The sequence below is a fragment of the Poromitra crassiceps genome (assembly GCF_964638095.1).
Source record: "Poromitra crassiceps genome assembly, chromosome: 6".
In the NCBI taxonomy this organism is placed as follows: domain Eukaryota; kingdom Metazoa; phylum Chordata; class Actinopteri; order Beryciformes; family Melamphaidae; genus Poromitra; species Poromitra crassiceps.
Genome location: NC_139627.1, coordinates 16,140,799 through 16,159,790, shown reverse-complemented (window position 1 = coordinate 16,159,790; position 18,992 = coordinate 16,140,799). Strand labels below are relative to the sequence as shown.

Sequence of the window (18,992 nt, the reverse complement as noted above, 5' to 3'; positions counted from 1 at the left end):
TAGGATGTGGTGTTGATGCGTGCCCTCAGGGACATGAACCTGCCTAAGTTTGTGTTTGAGGACGTGCCTCTGTTCCTTGGGCTGATCTCAGACCTGTTCCCTGGGCTGGACTGCCCTCGCGTTCGCTACCCCAGCTTCAACGATGCTGTGGAACAGATCCTGGAAGAGAACAAATATGTCATGCTGCCTAACCAGGTAAGGGTTTTTTGTCCTGGCTCACAACGGGCCTTTAGGCAGTGACTACGCATGGCAGCAAGCATGTTGGGTTAGTGTCAGGGTTATCCTGATGTTGGGTTAGTGTCAGGGTTATCCTGATGTTGGGTTAGTGTCAGGGTTATCCTGATGTTGGGTTAGTGTCAGGGTTATCCTGATGTTGGGTTAGTGTCAGGGTTATCCTGATGTTGGGTTAGTGTCAGGGTTATCCTGATGTTGGGTTAGTGTCAGGGTTATCCTGATGTTGGGTTAGTGTCAGGGTTATCCTGATGTTGGGTTAGTGTCAGGGTTATCCTGATGTTGGGTTAGTGTCAGGGTTATCCTGAACACAAATATATCAGTCATTGTCAGAAATGATGGAGCATTGTGTTTTTACAACACCCCAAGTTTCAGAAAGGAAGTCATTTGAAGGTACAGATATGGAACTTTAACTTGGAAATTCTTTAAAATTATACAGTAGAAATGCTTGATTTTGAGTTAGTATGCAGTCAGAGTTGTCCTGGCTTTTTGGGGGGTGGCTTGGGCCATCAGGGGGGGTGGCTAAAACCACCAAAATTCCTCTATGCAGGAAAAACCCTGCAGGTGTCTCCTCTGTGTCTGAGACGTGTCTCCTCTGTGTCTGACGGTTCCTACACACCACCGACGAGTCTAAGCGAGAAACTCGCAGGCACTCGCACTCGCCCTGCAGCGTGGTTGGCTGCCTTGCTGTATTTCCGTCTTCAATTGGTCGATTTCGAAATGCCCCTCCTTCCCCCGCGCCATCTTGTCGCTCACCAGCTTGCAAAGCATGCTGGGAGACCTGGCGAGTGGACATCGCAGGCGACAAGACGAGAGGAGGGGCCAAAACCGAAATAGACCAATTGAAGACGGGAATACAGCAAGGCAGCCAACCAAGCTGCAGGGCGAGTTGCGAGTACATGCGAGTGCCTGCGAGTTTATCGCTTAGACTCGTCGGCCGTGTGTAGGAACCTTGAGACCCTGCAGGCTGCGATTGTCTTCTTTCTGCAGGCTTTTCTTTTCATACCATGAGTGGCAAGGATTTTGCTAGAGCATGTGACGGTGATGATTAGATGTTGACTTGGTCTATTCACCTTATGTTCAGATGCAGCAGTGGGCCAAATTCTTCCGGGTTGTTTTAACACTTCCGGCGGTCACGGCGCCGAATATGAAAGAACGTCATGAAGAAGAGAGTTGTTTTTGTAGCGGACAGTGCAGGGGGTAAAACAAACAACGTAGCCTACTACTTTAAGCTCGGTACACAGCAAGCAAGCGAGTATCCACTGTTAGCCAGGTCAGATAACGTTATCGTCGACAATGACGAGCACTTTCTTGTAAAACATACCTGGACTCCAACAAAGAAAGCTTCAGATAGTTTTCTCTCCTCCGAGCACTCGAGCCACTTACGTCTATAAGACCCGTAGACGTTAACGTAATTCCCTGGAATGCGAGACTTAACGAGCCAGTTACATGGCGTTGCATTCTTAGACATTGCCGTTTGCTTTTATTTGGTATGTTACATACAATTGGCTGAATTATTAGTTAATTCAGAGTTAAATTATATTGGAGCCGCCGGCCATTTTATTTATTTATTTTTTAGCCGGAAGTCGTCAAACGACCACACAACCGGGTCAAATGGGCGTGGCTACATAAGGTGAATACTACTGTATTTGTGGTTTCAGGTGGACAAGGTGGTGCAGATGTATGAGACTATGATGACCAGACACACTACCATGGTGGTGGGCCCCACAGGTGGAGGAAAATCAGTTGTGATCAGCACATTATGTCAAGCTCAGACCAGGTCAGTGGCAGTTTACCCCACCTAGCTTTACCCCACCTTCCCAGATCGTTGCTTGTGGAGTTAGTTGTTTTATGCCCACACAAACAGATTAGGGTTGCTGACCAAGCTGTACCCGCTGAACCCTAAAGCCATGAGTGTGATCGAACTCTACGGCATTCTGGACCCCGTCACTCGAGACTGGACTGATGGGATCCTGTCCAACATCTTCCGTGACATCAACAAGCCCACTGACAAAAAAGAGAGGAGGTAAAGAGTCGTTTAGGAATTAATAAAGATCTTTTGCTGTATGGTGTGTTGCACAATAATTAAACCGACAAACATATCTCATAGCATTAGTCATTATGCTGTGGTGGCTTCACAGTTGGAAAATTGTCCCCACAGCTAGATATGTATAATATAATTCTATATAAATATAATTATTTTGTCAGCCCCCATCCAGAAAAATAGATACATAGATAAATAGATAGATTGCACGGAAAATGGCATAGCTGTGGCCGGACAAAATTCTGATCACTCTCTCACACACACACACACACACACACACACACACACACACACACACACACACACACACACACACACACACACACACACACACACACACACACACACACACACACACACACACACACACACTTCTCATTCTTATCATAGGATTATTTGCCAAATGTTTAATTGACAGGTAATTAACAGTTAGATTTTTTATTTTTCTCCTACGATCAAAGGAATTTTCAAATTTTGAATAAAAAGTGACAGCTCTATTGCCCACATATATCATGAGATAAGTATCCTAACCAGAGCCATTCTCAAACTGAAAACTGTAAACAACACAGAACCGTAGTTACCCCCATCTACAAAACAGTATGCAGGAAACACTGACCTCTCCAAGGAATTCTCTGAAATACTGAGTAAAGAGTACATCTTGAATAAAGACATGAACTTCAACTGACAGGTACATCCTGTTTGATGGAGATGTGGACGCCCTGTGGGTAGAGAATATGAACTCAGTGATGGATGACAACAAGCTCCTCACTCTGGCCAATGGAGAAAGGATCCGTTTACAGGGTCACTGTGCCCTGCTGTTTGAGGTTTGTCTCAATTTCAAGATGGCTGTGCTCAGCATACATTTCCCTAGCCTGGTAAACCATACTGATCACATGACCTCACATTATGTTCTGTTCATTTCTTTAGCCTGGTAAACCATACTGATCACATGACCTCACATTCTGTTCTGTTCATTTCCTTAGACTGGTAAACCATACTGATCACATGACCTCACATTATGTTCTGTTCATTTCCTTAGCCTGGTAAACCATACTGATCACATGACCTCACATTCTGTTCTGTTCATTTCCTTAGCCTGGTAAACCATACTGATCACATGACCTCACATTCTGTTCTGTTCATTTCCTTAGACTGGTAAACCATACTGATCACATGACCTCACATTCTGTTCTGTCCATTTCTTTAGCCTGGTAAACCATACTGATCACATGACCTCACATTCTGTTCTGTTCATTTCTTTAGCCTGGTAAACCATACTGATCACATGACCTCACATTATGTTCTGTCCATTTCTTTAGCCTGGTAAACCATACTGATCACATGACCTCACATTCTGTTCTGTTCATTTCCTTAGACTGGTAAACCATACTGATCACATGACCTCACATTCTGTTCTGTTCATTTCTTTAGACTGGTAAACCATACTGATCACATGACCTCACATTCTGTTCTGTTCATTTCCTTAGACTGGTAAACCATACTGATCACATGACCTCACATTCTGTTCTGTTCATTTCCTTAGACTGGTAAACCATACTGATCACATGACCTCACATTCTGTTCTGTTCATTTCTTTAGACTGGTAAACCATACTGATCACATGACCTCACATTCTGTTCTGTTCATTTCTTTAGACTGGTAAACCATACTGATCACATGACCTCACATTATGTTCTGTTCATTTCTTTAGACTGGTAAACCATACTGATCACATGACCTCACATTCTGTTCTGTTCATTTCCTTAGCCTGGTAAACCATACTGATCACATGACCTCACATTCTGTTCTGTCCATTTCTTTAGACTGGTAAACCATACTGATCACATGACCTCACATTCTGTTCTGTCCATTTCTTTAGCCTGGTAAACCATACTGATCACATGACCTCACATTCTGTTCTGTTCATTTCCTTAGACTGGTAAACCATACTGATCACATGACCTCACATTCTGTTCTGTCCATTTCTTTAGACTGGTAAACCATACTGATCACATGACCTCACATTCTGTTCTGTTCATTTCCTTAGACTGGTAAACCATACTGATCACATGACCTCACATTCTGTTCTGTCCATTTCCTTAGCCTGGTAAACCATACTGATCACATGACCTCACATTATGTTCTGTTCATTTCTTTAGACTGGTAAACCATACTGATCACATGACCTCACATTATGTTCTGTTCATTTCTTTAGACTGGTAAACCATACAGATCACATGACCTCACATTCTGTTCTGTTCATTTCCTTAGCCTGGTAAACCATACTGATCACATGACCTCACATTCTGTTCTGTTCATTTCCTTAGCCTGGTAAACCATACAGATCACATGACCTCACATTCTGTTCTGTTCATTTCTTTAGACTGGTAAACCATACTGATCACATGACCTCACATTCTGTTCTGTTCATTTCCTTAGACTGGTAAACCATACAGATCACATGACCTCACATTCTGTTCTGTTCATTTCTTTAGACTGGTAAACCATACTGATCACATGACCTCACATTCTGTTCTGTTCATTTCCTTAGACTGGTAAACCATACTGATCACATGACCTCACATTATGTTCTGTTCATTTCCTTAGACTGGTAAACCATACTGATCACATGACCTCACATTATGTTCTGTTCATTTCCTTAGACTGGTAAACCATACTGATCACATGACCTCACATTATGTTCTGTTCATTTCCTTAGACTGGTAAACCATACTGATCACATGACCTCACAGTAGGCTCGTTTGAGATGAGCAAATTCTGCGCAGATTCGACCAGCGCCTTGCTTGCCCCGTTGCATGATGGTTAGAAAGTGGTCCGACTTGCTCCGTCCTGCCCGACTGCGTGAGTCACGTGACTCTCGCGAGAGCGAGGCGGGCGCAGATTTGGAGCGAGGCGCCGCAGTTGCTCCCCACCAACTGCGCCCGACTGTGGATGACAGACGATGACGAGAAACGCATCAAGCTGAGCGCCCATTGGTTCAACACAGGTGCATCACAAACCCACAGTGAAGTGTAGAAACTTCAATTTTATATCTATTCCAAGCTGTCACTCCATATTTTACATAAATACCACCTGGAATGCCTACATTAAAATTAAAATAAGGAATCTGAAGGGCTGTGTTATTTGAGCAGTGAGTGTGGGTGGCGCTAATGCATGTTTTAATTTGTTTACAAACCGCTGTTAAACAAAACTGTAGAAGAAGAAAAGCAGCAGTGAGTGTGCCGTCGGGGGTGTTCGACTTGTTGACGCCTCGCCTGACTGTGCTCGCCTGCTCTCGTCTGCTTTCCAGGCGAGGCGGCAGTCAACTCAAACGAGCCAATTATGTTCTGTTCATTTCCTTAGACTGGTAAACCATACTGATCACATGACCTCACATTCTGTTCTGTCCATTTCCTTAGACTGGTAAACTGATCACATGACCTCACATTCTGTTCTGTTCATTTCCTTAGCCTGGTAAACCATACTGATCACATGACCTCACATTCTGTTCTGTTCATTTCTTTAGACTGGTAAACCATACTGATCACATGACCTCACATTCTGTTCTGTCCATTTCCTTAGACTGGTAAACCATACTGATCACATGACCTCACATTCTGTTCTGTTCATTTCTTTAGACTGGTAAACCATACTGATCACATGACCTCACATTCTGTTCTGTTCATTTCCTTAGCCTGGTAAACCATACTGATCACATGACCTCACATTCTGTTCTTTTCTGCGGCTCAGTCTGGCCTCCAGCCCGCCACCAGCGATTTTCAGAAATTACAAAGTACATGGGCCAATCAAGGACCTGCCCCATAGTTGACAACGCAAGTCTGGCAAAACAGTATGGCGGCTCCCGAAGCAACGAGCAGTAGCGTTAACGTAGAGTAAACACAGCCGTGGCGTGAGTGCAGTTATTGCAAGAATGGACTCAATAACAATTAAACAAGAACAAGAGTCATGAACAAGCAGAGTTTAGATTGGATTTGGCGATGCTGATTGGCTGACGGAGGTGTCTGTCAAGGCAAGTCCTCCTTCACACACTGAAATCCCTGTGGATGGGATGGAGGCTAAATAGACTGATGTGCAGAACGAAACAAAATGTCAGTTCTAGTGATCAGTAAGGTTTACCTGGCTAACATCTCCCTACACTATACTTTTGAAACAAAATGTCAGTTCTAGTGATCAGTAAGGTTTACAAAGCTAACATCTCCCTACACATCACTATACTTTTGAAACAAAATGTCAGTTCTAGTGATCAGTAAGGTTTACAAAGCTAGCATCTCCCTACACATCACTATACTTTTGAAACAAAATGTCAGTTCTAGTGATCAGTAAGGTTTACAAAGCTAACATCTCCCTACACATCACTATACTTTTGAAGCAAAATGTCAGTTCTAGTGATCAGTAAGGTTTACCAGGCTAACATCTCCCTACACATCACTATACTTTTGAAACAAAATGTCAGTTCTAGTGATCAGTAAGGTTTACAAAGCTAACATCTCCCTACACATCACTATACTTTTGAAACAAAATGTCAGTTCTAGTGATCAGTAAAGTTTACCTGGCTAACATCTCCCTACACATCACTATACTTTTGAAACAAAATGTCAGTTCTAGTGATCAGTAAGGTTTACAAAGCTAACATCTCCCTACACATCACTATACTTTTGAAACAAAATGTCAGTTCTAGTGATCAGTAAAGTTTACCTGGCTAACATCTCCCTACACATCACTATACTTTTGAAACAAAATGTCAGTTCTACTGATCAGTAAAGTTTACCTGGCTAACATCTCCCTACACATCACTATACTTTTGAAACAAAATGTCAGTTCTACTGATCAGTAAGGTTTACAAAGCTAACATCTCCCTACACATCACTATACTTTTGAAACAAAATGTCAGTTCTAGTGATCAGTAAGGTTTACAAAGCTAACATCTCCCTACACATCACTATACTTTTGAAACAAAATGTCAGTTCTACTGATCAGTAAAGTTTACCTGGCTAACATCTCCCTACACATCACTATACTTTTGAAACAAAATGTCAGTTCTACTGATCAGTAAGGTTTACAAAGCTAGCATCTCCCTACACATCACTATACTTTTGAAACAAAATGTCAGTTCTACTGATCAGTAAGGTTTACAAAGCTAACATCTCCCTACACATCACTATACTTTTGAAACAAAATGTCAGTTCTAGTGATCAGTAAGGTTTACAAAGCTAACATCTCCCTACACATCACTATACTTTTGAAACAAAATGTCAGTTCTACTGATCAGGTTTACCTGGCTAACATCTCCCTACACATCACTATACTTTTGAAACAAAATGTCAGTTCTACTGATCAGTAAGGTTTACAAAGCTAACATCTCCCTACACATCACTATACTTTTGAAACAAAATGTCAGTTCTAGTGATCAGTAAGGTTTACAAAGCTAACATCTCCCTACACATCACTATACTTTTGAAACAAAATGTCAGTTCTAGTGATCAGTAAAGTTTACCTGGCTAACATCTCCCTACACATCACTATACTTTTGAAACAAAATGTCAGTTCTACTGATCAGTAAAGTTTACCTGGCTAACATCTCCCTACACATCACTATACTTTTGAAACAAAATGTCAGTTCTACTGATCAGTAAGGTTTACAAAGCTAACATCTCCCTACACATCACTATACTTTTGAAACAAAATGTCAGTTCTAGTGATCAGTAAGGTTTACAAAGCTAACATCTCCCTACACATCACTATACTTTTGAAACAAAATGTCAGTTCTAGTGATCAGTAAAGTTTACCTGGCTAACATCTCCCTACACATCACTATACTTTTGAAACAAAATGTCAGTTCTACTGATCAGTAAGGTTTACCAGGCTAACATCTCCCTACACATCACTATACTTTTGAAACAAAATGTCAGTTCTAGTGTTCAGTAAGGTTTACAAAGCTAACATCTCCCTACACATCACTATACTTTTGAAACAAAATGTCAGTTCTAGTGATCAGTAAGGTTTACAAAGCTAACATCTCCCTACACATCACTATACTTTTGAAACAAAATGTCAGTTCTAGTGATCAGTAAGGTTTACAAAGCTAACATCTCCCTACACATCACTATACTTTTGAAACAAAATGTCAGTTCTAGTGATCAGTAAAGTTTACGTGGCTAACATCTCCCTACACATCACTATACTTTTGAAACAAAATGTCAGTTCTACTGATCAGTAAGGTTTACCAGGCTAACATCTCCCTACACATCACTATACTTTTGAAACAAAATGTCAGTTCTAGTGATCAGTAAAGTTTACCTGGCTAACATCTCCCTACACATCACTATACTTTTGAAACAAAATGTCAGTTCTACTGATCAGTAAAGTTTACCTGGCTAACATCTCCCTACACATCACTATACTTTTGAAACAAAATGTCAGTTCTACCTGGCTAACATTTCCCTACACATCACTATACTTTTCTGCAACCTGTGTTGCTCAGTCTCTAAGTCATCCTGTTTTCCAGGTTGGAGATCTGCAGTATGCTTCCCCTGCCACTGTGTCCCGCTGTGGGATGGTCTTTGTTGACCCCAAAAACCTTCGCTACACCCCCTACTGGCAGAGATGGGTTAACAACAGACCTCACAGGGTATGAGAAAATCATCTATATAGGCTGTGCTGATTGTAGTCTTTCAGCACAAATCATACCGTTTCAGAATGTTTCACCTTTCACCTGTCTTTTGATCTCCATCTGTTTTTGTCTAGGAGCAAGAAGATCTGAACAAGCTGTTTGAGAAATACGTGCACAGAACAGTTGAAAGGATTGTGGATGGTGTTGTTGATGGCAAGCAGGGGCAGAAACTGAAGACTATTGTCCCCCAGACAGATCTGAACATGGTTTGTTAATCCCATCCCATTCCAAATGTCCTCATATGCCCCTATTACTGTATTGTGGTATGAAGAATTGCAATCCAACATGAACTGTGTAGTAATCAATACAGACCAATGTCCACTCCAGGCTCCTGCATTCATTCTGTGTGGGTGGTGTTTTGGTGACTCAGCATTCTGTATGTGTGGGTGGTGTTCAGGTGACTCAGCTGTCCTTGATGTTAGATGCTCTGCTCGACACCGAGGGCGAAAGGTGCAGTGCACAAGTCCTGGAGTGTTACTTCCTGGAAGCTCTGTACTGCTCTCTAGGGGCCACGTTGCTGGACAGCGGCAGGACCAAGTTTGACGAGTTCATAAAAAAACTGTCCTGCCTAAAAACAGTCCATGATGAGACGGCTACGGCTGGGCCCGGAGAGATCCCAGGTGAGATGAGAACAAAAAAACAACGCTTACTTCTGAATGGTTATCAAATGAGCAAGCACTGACTAGAGTAAGCACTGCGAACCTTGGAGGACCAGTAGGAGGTGCTCTTCCCCTCTGGTCTGATTTAATGATCTCCCCAATGCCCCAGGGCAGAGACAGGGACTCCTTCGGATGAGATGTTAAACCGAGGTCTCTGTGGTAATAAATAAAAATCCCATCGGCACTCTTCGCAAGAGTAGGGGTGTATATCCCCACACCTTCCTTCAATCATGGCCACCTAATTCTGTCCTCTATTCTCCACCGTGAGAGCTGATGTGTGGTGAGCGTTCTGGCACAAACTGGCTGCCGTGCATCACCCAGGTGGGTGCTACACATCGGTGGTGGATGAGTTGAGTCCCTCCCTCCCCGGCCCCACCCATGACATGTGAAGCGCTTTGAGTGTCTAGAAAGGCGCTATATAAATCCAATCAATTATTATTAATTATGAATTAACCTCATCCTTTTAGGTAAAAGTTCATGGTGGGAGATTAAGATTGGAATAAGCTGTGTTTTGCTTGACATGCGTCTTCGGTTTGACATCTTTTCACATGCATACATGTTTATGTGTTCATTTGATCAAAGAAAGAAAGAAAGAAAGACAGACACATATTATATATTATGGATAACAAAATGTCTCTATTCATACAGGTTATTTGCCAACTCTGTATGATTTCCATTTTGATGGGACAGAGGAGAAGTGGGTTCCCTGGAGCTCCCTGGTCACAGAGTACATCCACAACCCTGACATGAAGTTCATTGATATTCTAGGTAAAGGCTGATTCAGTGAGCAGAAAAAATGTGCTCCATGCATACATCTCTGTCCACCACATTGTTTTCTGCCTGACCCCCTGATCCTCCTTCTCCCCTCCAGTCCCTACTGTGGACACGACCAGAGCCAGCTGGATGCTGGAGCAAATGGTGAAGATAAAGAGGCCAGTGGTTCTGGTGGGAGAGTCTGGCACCTCCAAAACTGCCACCACTCAGAACTTCCTAAAGAAACTTGATGCAGACACCACTGTAAGTTCACTGCACAGCTATGAGTATGTAAACAGTGTTAAATAAAAAACAATCCTTTAATTGTTTTTCCCTCTGCTTCCAGATGACTCTGACCATCAACTTCTCATCCAGAACCACCTCGATGGACCTGCAGAGGAACCTGGAGGCCAGTGTGGAGAAGAGGACCAAAGATACCTACGGCCCTCCCATGGGGAAGAGACTGTTGGTCTTCATGGATGACCTAAACATGCCGAAGGTACCTACTCCAAGCTCTCAACTAATGGCATGGACACACTACCCGACGACGGTTGTCACACCACACAACTTGCTGTGTCGTAATCAGGAGTCTTGAATTTGAGTAGTTGTGGTTTTCACACTATATGACTGAGCTGCTAGAGGATCACACATTACAAGATATTTCACCAGGAGAATCCCCAACAAGTCCACAAACACACTCTCACACCGGCTTTATTCTGTCTAAACACACAGTATGGACCATTCTACAGACTTGGCTCAAAGTCAAGAGTTACTAATGTAAGCCAGAGTTATTCACTAATATTATTTTGTGTTTCAATAGATAATAGAATGATCTTTAAGATTTGCATACTGTAGTCACAAATGCGTTTTAATTTAGATTTTTGGTGGTGGGACAGCAATTTGCACCAAACTGGTACAATGGCCCCTACTTTATCCGTCAGACCACTTGCCTGTCTGTGTCTGCAGCCTGCTGCAAAAAAGCAGACGTCACCCCGGCCGTGTCTGCCTGTGACTGCATTCTCATTGGCTGTAGCACGGTGATGGCTCTCAAGACACAACCAGATATTTAGCCTGCTAGATACAGTATCTGTCGGACCTCAGTGACTCAAAGGCGAGCTCTCGGGGGCAAAGGAAGGGGGTTGTCGGCAAGCACCAAAAACCCTCTGAGTGTCTAGTCTGAACTGGGCATTAGTCTACGATGTCCTCCTCAATCTTGACCTTACCATGATCACAGCTCTTGCATGTCTGTATGTCTAACTGTGCTGTGATATTATGCCTGTCCAGGTGGATGAGTATGGCACACAGCAGCCTATCGCACTGCTGAAGCTGTTGTTGAACCGAGGAGGCATGTATGACAGAGGGAAGGAGCTGAACTGCAAAATCCTCAAGGACCTGGGCTTTATCGCTGCCATGGGGAAGGCAGGAGGTGGGAGGAACGAGGTGGATCCCCGCTTCGTCTCCCTCTTCAGTGTCTTCAGCATCCCCTTTCCTGAGGAGGAGTCCCTCCACCTCATCTACGCTTCCATCATCAAAGGCCACACTAAAGTGAGCAGCATCTACTGCCTCATCAATCAGTGCATATTAGAACCTCCATCATCCAGATCCTTCAGGATTGGACTTTGTTCACTTGAGTGGAATGTTTGAAATACATTGCAATACTGGTGAAATTAATGAACCATGTTCCTCTTTTCCAAAACACTATTCTACTCTAATTTGCATTTGGAAGGTTTAAAATTATAGGTCTCAATAAGGAGATTCCAATAGACCTTATTCGATAACAATGGGCGGCGCCATATTGTTGACAAACCGCAACCGTAACGTAGTCTGGCCGAGCATATAGCAACAGTTATGGCTTCGTCAAAGAGAAGTGATGAAAATATAAGTTTGGTCGGAGGTGCGGACCCCTATGAAAAACGGACTTAGAGTAAATATAACTCATTATATTGCCAGGTATAACGTACCAGACATTGTGAATACAGTATTGGCATAGGCTACATGTCTCAGGAGCTGAAGGCTTTCAAATCCCTTGAGTCCTAGCGTTATAACTATTTCATCTGTGGCAATTGGTCTGACATTTTTACTTTTGTGCCACCAATGACATCATCATCATCAAACATTGTTGTGACAGCAAAGATAAATAACCTTAACGTTAAATGTTTGTTTGATCTGACGCTTGCTTGCATGAGCCCAATGTTTGCTACTAACGTTAGTCTCTCTCGTCTCTTTCCCTTCACGTTTGTGGACAGTAGCTAACACCCGGGCTGTTATTGCTGCTATTACTACAGCCGTGTATTATTACACAGCACACTATAGCTGTTGTGAAATAGCTCCTGACGCAGTAAAAACGGCATTAAATAGGCTAGTAAGTAACGTTGGCTAGCGTCCTAAGCTATGACAGCTGTCAGTCACTTTTAAACAGCGCGCTGCGCAATGTCAAGAATATGGCGGCGGTGGGCGTGCCCGTACGTGAGTGACGTCAATCGAATAAGGTCTATAGTTGCACACAATTAGCAGTATGTATGTTATATAGTTATGTACATATTTTGTTCATTCTGCCTGTTTGGAAGTCTGGGTTTTGTATAATTGACCCTTCTTAAGTCCCGCCCCTTTTTGCTTTGTGCTCCAATAATAGTTGAGCAATCTTGTAGCAGCCTATGGAGCCAGCCTATCTTGTGAGATGTCACAAATGTCACTCTAGCTGACTTATCCAGGCTGCATTTTTTACACATTTTAAAACTGGAACAGTTCACACAACTTTAAAACTACACATACATTATACATCCCCTTCAGCTACTTCTGCTCACACTCACAATGTCAAAATAAGCGACGCAATGTATAGTTTTTAAGATATTAACATTTTTTTGACACTCTTGTTTGACAAGAGCTGTCAGCTGTGGGCTAAACGTTTGACCTAGCAACAGTAACTGGGGGTGGGACTTGGAATGGGTCAATTGAGATTCTACATGTATCAAACAAAATACATCTTAAATGGCCGATGACATGAATTAATAACCTTGATCAAATCTTTCAGCCATTTGAGGAAGACATACAAAAGGTTTGTGATAAAGTGACCTTCTGCACTCTGGAACTGTACAAGAACATCATCAAAGATCTGCCACCCACTCCCTCCAAGTTCCACTACATTTTCAACCTGAGGGACCTGTCAAGAGTCTACTGCGGACTTACGCTCACCAAGGCTGAGAGGTCTGATCCTGCACATTCACTTCAGTCATAGTTGCTTTTCATATAAAGGGTGTGTGTGTGTCCTCAAGTGTCTTTGCTCTTGCACATTTCCTCTGGCAGGTTTCTGACTGTCACCCAGTTTGTGCGTGTTTGGAGAAATGAGTGCCTGAGAGTATTCCATGATAGACTCATCAATGAAACGGACAAAATCCTGGTAATAACAATACTCTTCTTAGGCCATGTTCACACTACACTGTAGTGTGTACGGATTTGCCTGTAGTGACTACAGGCAAATCCGATTTGCTGCTAAAGTCATTAATCATCATTTTCTTGATTGGTTTCCCAAATCTGATTTGGGCAAGTGTTCAAGTCGGATCTGTGTGTCCAGACCTCCATATGTGGTTTGGGACAAGTGACACAAATCAGACTTGGAGAGTGCAGACTCATAAAACCAATCTGGATAGAATCATTAATAGGACACTAAAGTTCACAAATTAGATTTGGCCTCCTAGTCTGAACATGGCCTTAGTTATGTGTTCACTTTTTCTATTGACTGCAATAATTGTATTGTATTGTATAACATTATTTTTTGTAAATTTTTGGACATTTATGATAATTACTGTCTACTGAGTAGTTTTATAGTGTTATACTGTTTTCAACTTTTCAAATAAACATTTGAGCCATTTTCCATTGATAATCCCTTTGGATTTCTGCCCTCAGGTCCAAGGCCATATAAAGAACCTGATTGACCAGCATTTCAAGTCAGACTTGGAGGCGACCATGAGGGACCCAATTCTTTTTGGAGACTACAGTACAGCCCTCAATGAGTCTGAACCAAGGGTCTATGAGGACATACAGGACTATGATGCTTCAAAAGCCATGTTTCAGGTACTGATGAGTGGTCTCAGTCAGATCATCATTTTGGTATGGTGGAGGATACAAGGATGTAGATTGATGTCATTATTTGTCACACTTAGTCTATGCCATAATATTTAAAAAAGACATTGAGACCATGGTATCTTTGCACTCTGCAGGAAATCTTAGAGGAGTACAATGAGTCCAAGTCAAGGATGAACCTTGTGCTGTTTGATGATGCGCTGGAGCACCTGACCCGGGTGCATCGCGTCATCCGCATGGATCATGGCCACGCCCTGTTGGTGGGCGTAGGGGGCTCTGGAAAGCAGTCCCTCACCAAGCTTGCTGCCTTCACTGCTGGCTGTGAGGTTGTAAAACATGTGTACAACAACGAGGCAAAATACTAGAAGATCTTTTTTTTTACCATGGTTGCAAAGATGAAAAATCATACATAGACCATGGGACAGTAAAAATAGCTTTACAATACAGGCACATTTAGGCAGAGCAGACACACTTTTCCTCACGCAACAGATCAGCTCTGAAACTGTTACGTTGATGATATTTTTTATAACTGGTTCCCAATCCCAATTCTGTTATCTTGGATGTAAAACATCAAACAACCTTATATAGACGAACAATTGAAAGGGGAAATCTGCAGCGTGTAGTAATGAAATCTACTTTCCCCCAGGTGTTTGAGATCACACTAAGCAGAGGATACGCCGAGTCCAACTTCCGCGAGGACCTGAAGACCCTCTACCTGAAGCTAGGCATTGAAAACAAGAAAATAGTGTTCCTGTTCACTGATGCCCACGTGGTTGAGGAAGGCTTCCTGGAGCTCATTAACAACATGCTCACCTCTGGTTGGATATCAAACTCACCTCCTGCCTCACACTGGGTTTATCTCTATCTGACATGGCTGGACCTGTACACCTTACAGTCAAGCTGTCTCTTGATTTACAGGCATTGTTCCTGCCTTGTTCCCTGATGACGAGAAAGAGTCTGTTCTCAACCAGCTTCGTGATGAGGCCATCGCGAAGGGAGCAGGCCCTTCCAAAGAGAGCGTGTGGCAGTACTTTGTCAACAAGAGCGCCAACAACCTGCACATCGTCTTGGGCATGTCCCCAGTGGGAGACACGCTAAGAACGCGCTGCAGGAACTTCCCAGGTGAAATAATGTGCCAGAGATTGCTTGGTTTTATCCTCTCAAATTTGTGCATAATTCTATTACATAACTACGATAGACCCTTTTCACGGGGGCCATTTTGTGTCGAAAAGACAGAATAAACACAGGTGCAAGCAAAACACTAATGAGGGTTTCCGGCAGATTCCAATCATGGAAGTTGGAAACTCTCATTAGTGTTTTGCTTGCACCTGTGTTTACACTGCCTTTTCGACACAAAATGGCCCCCGCGTGAGAAGGGTCTATAGTTACCTTTTTTAATCTTCTCAGGACTGGTGAACAACACTGGCATAGACTGGTTCCTGCCATGGCCCCTGCAAGCATTACACGCCGTGGCACAGTCTTTCCTCGGTCTGTAATTACACACATTTACAGGATATTTAATGCACCTGTTATGAAAATGTTTGGTATAGGAGAGTGCTTGAGTGCTTCCTTCACAGTAGCTACATGGATTTAGCATAATTCTACTGGAAACAGTTTTTATAATAATAATAATAATAATAATAATTATTATTATTATTATTATTATTATTATTATTAATAACTTGCAACATGGCATTTAATTCGACAGGTGAGAGTCCAATGATACAGTACTGTATATTTAATGCACGTGTTATGAAAATGTTTGGTATAGGAGAGTGCTTGAGTGCTTCCTTCACAGTACATGGGTTTAGCATAATTCTACTGGAAACACAGTTTTTATAATAATAATAATAATAATAATAATAATAATAATAATAATTATTATTATTATTATTATTATTAACTTGCAACATGGCATTTAATTCCACAGGTGAGAGTCCAATGATCCCTGAGTCACATTCTGCAGCAGTGATAGCCCATGTATGCATGGTCCATGGCTCTGTGGGAGAGTACAGCAAGATGTTCCAGCAGAAGCTCAGACGCAGTAACTATGTCACTCCAAAGAACTACCTGGACTTCATTAGCACTTATTCCAGGCTCCTGGAGGACAAGGACCAATATATCCTGGGTAAGAAGAATGAACGTGATAAGCAAATGTAGCTGCTTCAGTGGGAGAAGTCGGACTGATGCCTTAAGCGCAAATTATGCTCACTCGAAATCGCCGGCGCTGCGCCGAGGGGGTCGCCGCAGCCGGGCGTCCTATCGGCGCAGCTCGGCGGAGGTGGCGTGCAGTTGTGAGGAATGAGGGAATGCAATTTCCTCATTTAACAGTGCTTGTCCATCATCTAGCAAATCCTTCTGCAGGCTCACTGGAATGAGTTTTGAAATGGAGGGACAATAAAATGGCCCCCCACCGACATGATTGCAAGTTCTTGGTAAACAACAACACGATAGCGTCATATGTAATGGACATGAGTGTACCACAAGCCACTTAGTGTTTTTGAGGTGTACCGCAGCCAACGCGCCGAGTTACAAGCTTACGTTCAAGTATGCACAGTCTCGCTGTCGCCGCTCGGCGGCGGCAAGGCTCCAAGTCCAGGCTGTGCAGAACCCTGTCAGTGCCTTTACGGTGTATGTTACTGTTTGTTAATAGTTGTGTGTGATTACATGAGTGTTTTTTGATTGAGAGAGTTAACTTGTGCTCTGCTGCCCCAGCTCAGTGCAAGCGTCTAGAGGGAGGTTTGGATAAGCTGCAGGAGGCCAGTGGGCAGCTGGTTGAGCTCAACACCAAGCTGGCAGAGCAGAAGGTGGTCCTGGCGGAAAAGTCTTCAGCCTGTGAGGTCCTGCTGGAGGAGATCTCCACAAACACCGCTGTGGGTCAGTGAAGACAGACACACACTTCACAGCAGGACCTCACGAAACCCACCACAAAACGTGGCTGTTACAGACCAATGACTCTGAATACCTTTCCTTTCCAGCTGAGGAGAAAAAGACTCTGGCGGAAGACAAAGCCAAAGAGGTTGAGGAGCAGAACAAGGTGATAGCTGTTGAGAAGAAAGATGCTGAAAGTTCCCTGGCAGAGGCTCTGCCAGTCTTGGAGGCTGCCCGCATGGCGCTGCAAGACCTGGATAGGTCTGACGTCACAGAGATCCGGTGATGCTTCCCTCAGAGCATTCTTTTTATTCTGTTGTTGAAATAGCTAGAGATGACGGCCACATTAATTAGAATGAATGAATAATCACAGCTTTCAAGAGTCTGAGCCAGCAAGCAATGGTATTGGTCTAGAATAGATCATTGACTGTATTTGCATGGACTACACGTCTCCACTGCCTACTGCTATGCAAAAGTGAAGCCAAAATATCTCGTTTCAATTCTCGTGTCAATCAGCCCTTTTTATATTGTCAAATAACGATTTAAAACATTTAAAAACAAACTTTTCTGAAAAATGAGCATTTGAACATACATTCAGCGTGATACGAACTACAGTACCGAAAATGACAGAAAGCATCTTTGGGAAGAATTTATTTAGCGTGTACTTTGATTGTTTAGTTTGGCTCAGGTCCCGTCCACTAACATGGAGGGGGTGGGATTTATGACCTATACTGCAGCCAGCCACCAGAGGGCAATGGAGATGTTTTGGCCTCACTTTTTGGGAGACATGTCATCCATATTTATATACAGTCGCTTAGAATAGATGATGACATCAAAACATGTGGAGAAGTAATATACCACAATAGTTCAGGGGTTTTTAACACTGAGTCAGTTTCCAGGACCAGGAATAATAATAACCATTTTCAGTCACAAAAATGACCACAGATATTCAAAATACAAATGCAAGGTGTTTCTGACAACATTCACTGGGAATACGTGCTTTGTGTTTAAATGTTAATAATGTTAATATGATGGTTTGACAAGTTGCTTTTCTCTATTCATCTTATGTTCAGACGCGGGGGTGGGCCAAATTCTTCTGGGTCCTGTTAACACTTCCGGCGGTCACGGCGCGAAATATAAATGAACGTCATGAAGAAGAGAGTTGTTTTTGCAGGGGGTAAAACAGCCTACTACTTTGAGCTCGGTACACAGCCAGCAAGCGGAGTATCCACTGTTAGCCAGGTCAGATAACGTTATCGTCGACAATGACGAGCACTTTCTTGTAAAACATACCTGGACTCCAACAAAGAAAGCTTCAGATTGTTTTCTCTCCTCCGATGCAGTGCGAGCCATTCTATAAGCCGTCTATAAGACCCGCAGACGTTAACGTAATTCCCTGGAATGCGAGAATTAACGAGCCAGTTACATGGCATTGCATTCTTAGACATTGCCGTTTGCTTTTATTTGGTATGTTACATACAATTGGCTAAATGATTAGTTAATTCAGAGTTAGATTATATTGGAGCAGCCAGCCATTTTTTTTTTTTTTTGCCGGAAGTCGTCAGACGACCAGACAACCGGGTCAAATGGGCGTGGCTACATAAGGTGAATAGCTGCCATTTACTAACTTCAGCAAACTTCAAAAGAGCAGACATATTTTACG

At 42.8% G+C, this 18,992-nt stretch overlaps 1 protein-coding gene across 1 annotated transcript in view; it reads left to right on the top strand.

The window, feature by feature from the left end:
• The window catches only part of dnah10 (dynein axonemal heavy chain 10), a gene marked incomplete at its 5' end in the record, with an annotated part of 73,663 nt that overhangs the window by 35,882 nt on the left and 18,789 nt on the right, over window positions 1–18,992 (top strand). The window contains 21 exons of the mRNA XM_083638108.1: window positions 4–195; window positions 1,893–2,011; window positions 2,099–2,257; window positions 2,964–3,099; window positions 8,802–8,924; window positions 9,041–9,172; window positions 9,364–9,586; window positions 10,274–10,393; window positions 10,497–10,642; window positions 10,725–10,877; window positions 11,663–11,923; window positions 13,410–13,582; window positions 13,682–13,775; window positions 14,282–14,449; window positions 14,596–14,784; window positions 15,105–15,276; window positions 15,377–15,580; window positions 15,866–15,946; window positions 16,389–16,586; window positions 17,174–17,335; window positions 17,437–17,611. Coding sequence (XP_083494234.1) covers window positions 4–195; window positions 1,893–2,011; window positions 2,099–2,257; window positions 2,964–3,099; window positions 8,802–8,924; window positions 9,041–9,172; window positions 9,364–9,586; window positions 10,274–10,393; window positions 10,497–10,642; window positions 10,725–10,877; window positions 11,663–11,923; window positions 13,410–13,582; window positions 13,682–13,775; window positions 14,282–14,449; window positions 14,596–14,784; window positions 15,105–15,276; window positions 15,377–15,580; window positions 15,866–15,946; window positions 16,389–16,586; window positions 17,174–17,335; window positions 17,437–17,611 — 3,380 coding nt within the window. The remainder of the gene's footprint in view (window positions 1–3; window positions 196–1,892; window positions 2,012–2,098; window positions 2,258–2,963; window positions 3,100–8,801; window positions 8,925–9,040; window positions 9,173–9,363; window positions 9,587–10,273; window positions 10,394–10,496; window positions 10,643–10,724; window positions 10,878–11,662; window positions 11,924–13,409; window positions 13,583–13,681; window positions 13,776–14,281; window positions 14,450–14,595; window positions 14,785–15,104; window positions 15,277–15,376; window positions 15,581–15,865; window positions 15,947–16,388; window positions 16,587–17,173; window positions 17,336–17,436; window positions 17,612–18,992) is intronic.